We start from the raw sequence: 9,564 nt of genomic DNA, 5'->3' as shown, positions 1-9,564 counted from the left end.
AGAAGAGGCGAGAGAGATAAGAAGATGGTAAGCGGCTAAAAATGTGGGTGAAGTGCACAGAAAGAGACGAAGCTCAGAACAAGGCGTCAGTGATGTGGTGCGCGCTCCACCGTCGCAGCCCGATTTGGACGTAGTACTATTGAGTCAGGGACTGGCATCTCGCGGCACTGCATGGCTAGCCAACGGCTCTTCGGGAAGGCGAGCACTCACCGTAGCGTGGTGACGGATGCAGGACTTGGCGTTTCTTCGTTTTTTTCCCACCGTGAGGGTAGAAAGACGGCGGCGAGATCACGAGTCAATGGCGCTTCCCGAGCCTTCCGCTTCGGGGGACAGGAGCTGCAGGCGCACTGGATTGCAGGAAAGAAATTGAGCGGTAGAGGCCGGAAAGAGCCGGTCTTGTTTTGCTTTATCGAACTTGCCCTCTACTGTCTTTTCCTTCACCAGAATACCACCATTCCTGCTTTTTAGGTGGCTGCTCTCGCAGGTGCGTTGTCGTCCTGACGAATTGTATTTTCGCCGCCACCGACCTGCCCCTCGCATCCCAGGATGTGCTCAGTCGGTGCAGTAGAGCCCAAGCCTGGCCCCTACGTAAGACTGCAAGCAAATCGCACCTATCATTTCTCCTCGTCTCATTTACCCTACCTCCCTCGAGGGAGTCGGGCCGACAGGTCACACTGGCTGCTCCCCGAGCCGCGGCAGTTTTGTCCAGGCCCTTTCCTTCTCCGCCCGGCATCCCAAAATGCTGTAGGCGAGACACCTTTTCCAGCGAATCCCAGTGCCCGAGAGACCGTCTTCGTTGGTCCTCAACTCGCTGCGGCCAGTGACAATTTCTTGAGCGGTAGCGGCCGCTTCCGCGCTATGCACTGTTGGAATCCTGAAGCGTTACGCAGTCTCCCAATGAATCTCTGTTGATCGAGGCGTCCATTGTGTTTCGTTTGATCGAGTTTCATCCAGCTCGCAATGTCAAGGGGCGGGAAGCCAGGCTCTCCTGCCGAAGGGACCGCGGGTGCTAATCTGCCCTTCTACACAGAGAAAGCGTTCCTGGAGCGCAATTCTCGGAAGGGTCGCGCACAGCAGTCGTCAGAAAAGGATTGGGACGAGGCGCTTCAGCGGACGAAAGGGGCGAAGGCGCACACCCTTCACGCGTCGAGAGCGGCCCGCTTTCCGGCGTTCGAGGCTGACATGAAACGGAGGTATCAACCCGGGTTTTTTGTTCCTTCGCATTACATGCTTCCAGTTCAGCAGTATCTGGACCTCTATCGTCAAAAGGCTTCGGAAGCGGACTGCGCTAGTGGTGGTGGCTGTGACGAGATGTCCGGAGCCAGTCGGTCCAGCAGGAAGAGCAATATTGCTGCGCCGTAAGTCATAGCCTGTGAATGGAAGTCTGTGTGCATCCGTCACGGCGAAAATGGCAGTGAAGACTTCCTTGTGCGTACGTTTGTGCTAGTGCTGCCCCTCGCCTTCTTACCCGGTTACACAGAAGAGAAACCAGGAAACCAGCGTGTTCTGGGTCTCAACAAACCACCTGCGTCGCGCGGCTATTCTGAATACTGGCTGCCAGTGCATGCAAATGCCTGTCAGACCCAGCCTTGCTGTAGAATAGGGCTGGAGCGCAAGTTTGCTCCAGTGCTGTGATTGCCGTACAGTGCGTTCGATTTTGGAGGCGTGTTCGCCAGAATGTTGTGCTGGGGGGGTGTGTGTGCCTCATCTCTCCTGGAATTCTTTGTGTACACCTCGGTGGTGGTCCGGCTTGTGTAACACTAGGTGACGACTGCACTAAGCATGTTAAACAGCGCGATGGACGCCGTTCGCGAGGCGACCAAAAGCAGTCTTCTGATATTGCCAAGCACCCTAGTCAGATGACAAGAGGGGCTTCGTACATTGCTGCTTCGGGGAGCTGTGTCCTTTTCACGCTTTTCCGCATCCTCCCTCACTCCGTACATCTTGTATTCAGGGGTCACTCTATATAGAGGACAGTTGCAGGCAGCCCCGTGATGCGAAACTTGAGTGCCGATTAGTAGCGGGTGAAGTGTTCGGTGCAGAGAGAGGATATTACGGGTTTTTTCCAATGTGGTGGCCGGTCTGGCCTCAGCTCTTACAGAGTACAGATGGTACCAGCCATCTTCGTGTTTCCAACCGCTGTAGACGTAAATGCGGAGCCGTAAACGATCCGCGTGTTCATTGTTTCGGTTTGTCACACACCGGGCTCCCATTTTTGGACATCGGATCGGCCTATAGTGATTCGACCGAAGAAAAGGCTCCCACCGTCCGTTCAGTGAAGCTGTGACTACGGGGATGTCTGACGCCAGCAGGAGGGACAGCGTTTTGATTTACCGTTTTGCAGTACGCTCCGTGCTTCTTCCTGAGTATGCAAACTGACTTCGAGCAGCTAGACAGTGCCACCTATAACGCGTGCTGGAATCGTTTTTATGAGTAGTAACTGTCGTTGACCTCACTGCGGAGGGACAGAAGCCGTGTTTTACCAAGCTCTTGGTATGGTAATTGGGACAGTTGTCGTCTTTTTTCAGTAGCGAGCAGGGGGGTGTTTTCTTTGTCCGCGCCAGTGTCAGTGGGCAGGACTTGAATCGCGCGAGGGGACAGGCAACATGATCTATCGGGGTTTTGCGTTCCGCGTCAATACTAGCGCCACTCTTTTTCTGTACAGGAACAACTAGTTATATTGGTCGAGACTATGGTAAGCTCGATGTTCTGTGGATGGGTTTTTTTCCCAGCCGTTTGTTGAGCTGGCTGGGCCTTGCCTTAGTTTTCTTGTGGAACCCCCTAGAGTACGCATCCTTTTTCGCGGGCCCATCCGCGCTTCGACCGCATGCCATGAGTATTTAGTAATCGTGCCCTCTACGCCCCGGCATGAGACGGCTGCACACTTCGTGGCTGTTCCAGTTCGCTTCGATTCAGCCGCCTTTGTGTGGTCGCTCCTCTTCGAAAGAGCACGTGGCGCAGGCAGCGTAGGGGTGGATGCATCAGCGTTCCAGGTAGCATAGACGTAGGTGGGAGAAAATCAAAAGCTTTGTTGGTGCTAACTCCGCCTCAACACAATTTCTACGGCTGAGATGCTACCTCGGGGAAGGGCTTGACCGCCAGTGCGGCTGGTTCCTGTAGCTTTCCTCGCTAGGGTGACTGCGCTTCGGGGTCACGGACCGAATTGCCGGTCTTGGCTTGCGTTTTGGGGTGTTTAGCCATCTGTCCCTTCTGGAGACTCATTGCCAATAATACCTTTCGTCAGCATCCAGTACAGAGTGGTGGACGGTTCTCCTGTGTTGAGTAGTTATACGCTCGATAACAGGCAACATCTAAACGCCACTTTCAGACGCACGAGACTACAAGGAGGCATTCGACAGTCACAACAGAATGCAAATGTGATCCGTGATTCTAGGATATCACAGCGTACGTGGAAGCTTCCTGGTCTGTTTTGTCCTTCCTGCCTTCCTCTGGCGTAGCAGACGGACACTGACTTGCAATATGGTTCTGCATTTCTCTCTTCAAACCTTTGCCAGGGTTGGAGTTGAAGTAGTGGGGCGGTCACTTTTTCTTCCGAAGTGGTGGCACCTGAGCTCTGTCGTCTAGCGAGAGTGCACGGATAAGCAGCGGAAATGCGGTTGCGTTGTGTGGGGGGACAGACCCGACATTTTTCACTAGAGTCGGAGCATTTCTGCGCGTATAAATGATGTTTGCAGTCGTCTTTCTGGGGGCTGATAGGAGCGCTCATGCTCTCGCTAGGGGGAAGTGACTGGTAGCCAGACGGCTAACTAGCTTCCAGATGATGTTCGACGCGTGCGCCATCTGAAAGTAAAAATTCAGGCTGATCGTGGCAGGCTCCAGATCAGACGAGAATTGTCGCCTCACATCCTCGCGCATTAGCGGTACACTGTCGTGCCTCCCCCAATAATCAGGAGCTGGCAAGTGAGTGTAATCCTGGGTGTGCTTTCAGGGACGGATCTCGCGGCGCACTGCGCTACGGGTTCCACCAACCTCTCCACAAACCGTCTCGGGGTTGCGGCACGGCTGCCCGGTGAGTGTGGAGCTGCGCTGATGGTGAAAGCGCAAGCGTTTTTCAGGCGGCCCAATCGGAGGCGCCATGTAAGTTGTGTTACGTTGTTCAACGTGTAATTTTCACTTCTGGTTTCTTGGTCCAGCGGTGTGCCGGTTTGCGCTCTCCGAACGACTTCAATGCTGATAATTTCCTGGTTCGGTAGATTCGGTGCTTCTCCCTGTACTGTCGTCGAGTGCAACCCGTCCGTTTGTGTGGCACAGAGCACTGGTGACTCAAATGGATTGTCTCGGCTTAGAGCCCATGCAAGCGAGGTGCTCTCGCCACGCTGTAGACAGTAGTTTGGCAGACAGGAATGTGTGTCAATCACATCGGGTGCACGTGTACGTCAGTGTCGGCCTAACGTCGGAGTGCTGGGTTCAGCCCGCCCCGATCCGAGCTCCGAGTACATGTGCCATTTTTGTGCCCTCTTCGTTAAAAGGGATGCTGGGAGCGACCTAAGTGATTTCCATCTGCCTTTCGGTGTGGCGACCAGTTTAGGTGCAAGCCGAGCCCATTGTAAGCGCCCATCAGGCCAGGTTCACCACCGAAGCAGTCAGTTACTGAAGGGGGGCGAAGATACTGTGTGATTCAGTTGAATCTCCCAAGCCTTCCGCAGTACCTACTAGATACATACCGTTCTTGAGTTGCCTCATGATCTGGGCGTGGACATGGGCACGCGTATGTCTGAACTGGGAGATCAAGTTTCTAGCCGCGGGGATACTCTTCTACAGGAGAAGACATAGGGGGGACTGTCTTAATGTTTGCTGCGATTGTGTACAATCTTCACTTCAGAGGTTGCCTTGTCCGGCCGGAGAAGTGTGGCGTCTGGGAGTACGGCGAGTGCGAAGTAAGTCAGCTAGCACCACACTCAAGCAGGTCGCTTCCACTAGCGTAATCAGTGTCACCCTGCGGTCTCCTTCGTTTACAGGAAGGTTCTCATCAGCGCCTTTTGCTTGGTCAGGCAAGCATGTCGAATACTCGCGTCAAGGCAGCTGACGCCGAACTGGACACCCGCGGAAGTGTGCGTCGCGCTGCTTTCACCAGTGGCGAGCAGTTAGCGAGCACGTAGCGTGCTGCCGGTTTGCTCTCAAGCGCAAAGCGACGTCTAGGGAGTCCCACGGCGCACATTTCTCGAAATAGTTATATGGTTAGTGCACTGAATGAATGCCATGTGAAACAGCCAGGTTTCGACTTTGCCGTACTTTCTGAACTTCCGTGCTTTGAACCTGTGACGAACCTGGCTCTGGGCGCTTCTGTCGGAGCCGGTACATTGCTAGGAGAACTTTCTCTTTGAGCTGCGGACCTCTGATGCGGGTGCTGCTGAGACCAGCCAGGAACGATAGCTTTCTGACTTACTTCATCCATCGCCTCATCACAGGGTTTAGACCAAGAGTCTGTCTAAGTTTTGCTGAGAAGCATCCACACTGCTGTCACCGAGATTCTTGCTTGCGGTGTGGTGGCGACGGTTGTCCGTCCGATATGTTCCGGTCGTGTTCTCAGGAATGCGCGCATTACGGGCTGCGGCCGCCCGACCACCAAGTCCTTACTTACGACCATTCGCCTAGCCCCTGCGAGAGTTGCTTTGGGCAAAGCCAGCCCGCGTATTGGCCAATCAAAGGTGCCCGAGAACTCGAGCTACGAGATACGACAGTTCCCGCTTGGGCTGCAAAGGAAAGTGCGGCTGTTCCGTTGCAACGGGATGCTCCTTCCATTCGAGTGACTGAGGTGCCTCAGGCAGCTACGACAACCGCGCGTCAGGAATCCCCGGCTGCGAATCGAGATGGATGTCAAATGTCGGCGCAACTCCAAACGGCGCCCTCAGGACCAGTCGCAAGTGTGGTCCCAGCCGAAGCTGCGGAGAAGTCGAGTGTTCTCTATGGTGGCTTGGAATCCGCACGCAATGATCAGCTTTTCATCGGCACTTCTCGCGCCCCGTCGCTTCCGTGTTTTGGTTTCGCTGACGCAGCAGGCATGGAGTGCTCCAGTCCAACCCCACAGTGAGGCGGGGACTGCCAGGGTGGCTTCTGGGGGACCTGATGTCTGATGTGTATGTGGCGGTCTCCAGCTATGTTGTCATCCCGCGCCGCGAAGCATACGTACCGAAGCTTTCCGCTAGCAGCATTATCAGCCCGGGACCAGCACAAGGTGGCTGGTTGATGCGTTCCCTTCTGCGAGGACGACGATGAATTCGGGGTGGGATGCGCAGGAGGATATATGCATTCGTGGACACAGAAAGAAGCCGCAGGCGCAGGGAGCAATCTTCATGCTGGCCTGTACTGGTAACGATCCAAGACAATCCTGTGTGATTTGATGAGCTGGTGCGTGTCTCGATTGTACGTTTCAGGAGGTACGCAAGTATCGTACGAGCACGCAGGTACCTGACAGAGAGCCAAGATCCTGTTTGTAGTCGACTGTTCTCCCTCCTTCTCGGGTGCCGTAGGTGAGTCACGTTTTGAGAAAGTGTCGAACGTTGTGTGAATCACGGCTGCAGTCAGCACTCAGCGAAACTATCTACTTCGGGTCAGGCACTAAGAGGAGGGGTGGTGGTGTTGGTCGATCTCGGGACATCTTCAAGTGTTGGCCTCATTGCTGTCCTTGTCTCGCGGTCGTTCTCTATTTTAGCACGTGGGAGGATCCCCCGAGTACCGCCCCTCCCTTCTGGTAGTAGCGGCAGATCTGAAGGGCTTTTTCTGCACGTTTTTTTGCGTTCATGTTGTCGAGTAACGAAGCTTTTGCATCTGCCTCAAGCTAGACCAGACGGCTCTTGACGGTGTGTCAGGTTGGAGAAGAACATCCAGTCGCAGTATCTTCAGATGGATCTCTACGAGGAGGGGTACGGCAGAAAGCTGATTGAGGACGTTATCCGCCCAGCTGTGTCGAACCCACAAGAGGAGGGGTGTTCAATTGCCGAAAAGGTGTCCCCAACGGCTGCCAGGTCAGTGTCATCCGGCGGTGAACAGGCTCGTGTTTCTTCAAAGAGAGCTGCAGGTTTTACAGGGGGATCTCCGACTCCAACTTCTATGAAGGAACCGCTCGTGAAGAGTCAGTTGGCTGCGCCTGAAGGACGTTCCCCCAAAGTTGGAGGGGCGTCGCGGTTGCTTACCGCTGTTGGCACAAAACGTCGTGAAGACGAAGTCCAACTTCGGGGTGTAGCGAGAGTCGTTGACGCCGCTGAAGAGGGGAAGGTCACGCTCTCTTCGGATGATGTACGGCCGGCGCCTCCAGCCCCACATCCACTTCGGACCTCCTAGTGCGTTCCGGTGTCCGAGAAGGCCCAGACCTCAGTTCAAGGGAGGTTTGTCGTGCGAAACTCTCCACCAGCGTTGCAGAACTCACCGCGGGAGGACCGCCGACGCGTACTCCTTGCCCTCGCTGTAGCGTACTCATGTGTTGTCGAGAGCGTCTCAGGACATCCGGAGCCGGCAGCCTGGACAGTACATAAAAATCAGTTTCTCTAGGGGCTGGTTCGAGGTACCACATCACGGGCGCACGGCCGAGAGGTCCGTGTTGATACATTATCGAGCTTCGGTTGACCCGGTTCTTTCTTCGCGGAGGTGAAGTTTCATCAGCATGCAATTCTTCTGTTGTTCCCGTCCCTAGTCAAGGGTAGGGCATGCGGCTCGGTCGTAGTTCCCCTTCCCGGCGAAGAGCACGAATAGAAGACCTCTGTGTACTGACACTACGAGGGTTTTCCCAATAAGAAAAGGAAGATATTTCGAGCCGGTTTTAGCTTTCGGGGACTTTGTGATTCCGACAGCTCATAGAAAGCACAGCTGAAGCAGCCGAAGAGTCTGCACTGCCAACACGGCGGCAGACTCGAGAACGTTTGGCAACCCGTCTCGACAGTTTCCCATAGAGCGGTAGTAAGCACGAGGAACCCTAAATCCTAAAGGAGCAGACCCTTGGCGCCTCTGTGCGGAGCCACCCGGGAGAAAACACTTGTCTCTTCTCGGTGGTCTTCCGTCTTTCTTAAAGTGAGTTTCATGTCTTCTTTCAGAAAACTCGCTCTTCGTGTCTCTTTTCCGAAAAACCGCTGACGGTAATTCCGTGGTAGTCCGTTCCGTGGCGGATAGGCGAGCTCCCTGCCTCCAGTACTCTTCTTACGTCCGCTTCAGTATCGCGTGCCCAAGCATACCGCTCTGGCACACATACGCCAGGATGACCAGGATGCTCAGAATCTGAAGAAGAAGCAGAATGCAGTCTGACAAGGCTTGCAGACCAACCTCAAGCACTCAGAAAAGTCTGCGTGATTTACTGTGCCCGGACTGACGTGGCGCTTCATTATATACGCTCTACCTGGCCGTCTACGCAGTGAGGACTTACTTTAGAGTTGTCGGTACTGCAGTAGGAAGCGGCGAACCCCCACGCTGGCCCACACGGTAGTGTGGTTTCAGGTGTGAAGCGAAGGACTCAGCCACAGACCGGGTCCTCTGACTTCCGACTAATGTCTGTGGCGCGGCAGATGTTACCTTTGTGGTTATAGCTGCACATTTGTTCTTTTTGGCACGCCTATGTTCCGACCCTTTAACAAAGCACCCCCGAATATTCTTTCTAGCGTATTTTGCATTGGCTGTGTGTTTTTCGGCCATCAATGCGTTCAGCAGTCACAGCGGTGCACTGGACCCTGGGAATAATGTATCGAGGAGTCAGGAGATTTGACGCTGCGGCTCTTCAACTTCTGTCACCACAGGCCGCTCAGAGCTGTTTCGTGAAACCGTCATCGCGTAGTACTCCTCTCGCCGCACCGATGCACGCGTGCACCAGCAAAAGCTCTTGGAAACCACCACGAGGGAATACGGGTGCTTACTTTTTTTTCCCAATTAGCGTCTGACAACTTGCTGAAGTCCGCTCGACTCGAAGTATCCTCGGCGGTGAGCAGAATCGTAGTGTCCACCAGATTCGTAGCCGGGTACCGTGTGGGTGACAAGCAGTGTGCAACCTATGACTACCGCGGGAACGTGAAGCCTCTCGGACTTCACACCGATGGATGCTGAACCCAGCTGATAGCCAGGCGACACCGTACGGTTGGTCTGCGATAGCCGGAGTCTTTCCTTCACGGACTGATGTGTGTAGCAGACAACCCTCACAACTGCCTCAAGAAGGCCTCGCATCCGGCCCCGGGGCAGCCAAACTGCGCTTCAGACCCTTTTTGTTTCGAACCCACACGAAGCAAGTATTTACCGGGACTTCGCAGATCAGTACACAAGTGATGGTGCAGCCCGTGAACGTGAGCGCCCGTAGCTCCTCGCTGTCGGTCTGTGCCATAGACTGAGAGCTTACTGCGACCCAGCCCTAGAGGCAAACCTGACGAAGCCATCTTTGTTGGTCGCACCCGCCTAGTTTCAGTGAGAAAGAGGACTCCCCAGGCAAGTCACACCGTCAGGGCGAATCGAAACGGAATCGCTTCGGAGACCTGGCGGATAGGACCACATCAGGTTGCATGGTAACCTGCGGCTTCTTCAGCATTGCCGCAAAGCTCTCCCCCCGTCAAATCCCACCACTTAGTAGGCACC

At 54.7% G+C, this 9,564-nt stretch overlaps 1 protein-coding gene across 1 annotated transcript; it reads left to right on the top strand.

Moving 5' to 3' along the window:
• Positions 1-22: 22 nt before the first annotated feature.
• Positions 23-8,977, top strand: CSUI_007683 (uncharacterized protein). Its single transcript, XM_068067828.1, has 7 exons — positions 23-1,358; positions 3,950-4,030; positions 4,844-4,898; positions 5,552-6,048; positions 6,396-6,491; positions 6,831-8,025; positions 8,653-8,977. Exons 1-6 carry the CDS (start codon positions 961-963, stop codon positions 7,300-7,302), a joined length of 1,599 nt encoding a protein of 532 aa, XP_067920196.1. The 5' UTR covers positions 23-960; the 3' UTR covers positions 7,303-8,025; positions 8,653-8,977.
• Positions 8,978-9,564: the final 587 nt, after the last annotated feature.

The sequence above is a fragment of the Cystoisospora suis genome, assembly GCF_002600585.1.
Source record: "Cystoisospora suis strain Wien I chromosome Unknown contig_4121, whole genome shotgun sequence".
Lineage (NCBI taxonomy): Eukaryota > Apicomplexa > Conoidasida > Eucoccidiorida > Sarcocystidae > Cystoisospora > Cystoisospora suis.
The sequence above is the reverse complement of the archived record's forward strand: the minus strand, read 5'-3'. Positions and strand labels throughout refer to the sequence as shown.

Bases quoted from the DNA above. Each gene is read 5' to 3' on its own strand.
- CSUI_007683 (XM_068067828.1), top strand. From the start codon at position 961: ATGTCAAGGGGCGGGAAGCCAGGCTCTCCTGCCGAAGGGACCGCGGGT. The intron at 1,359-3,949 runs GTAAGTCATAGC...GTGTGCTTTCAG, and splicing joins AAGAGCAATATTGCTGCGCC to GGACGGATCTCGCGGCGCAC. The intron at 4,031-4,843 runs GTGAGTGTGGAG...TCTTCACTTCAG, and splicing joins GGTTGCGGCACGGCTGCCCG to AGGTTGCCTTGTCCGGCCGG.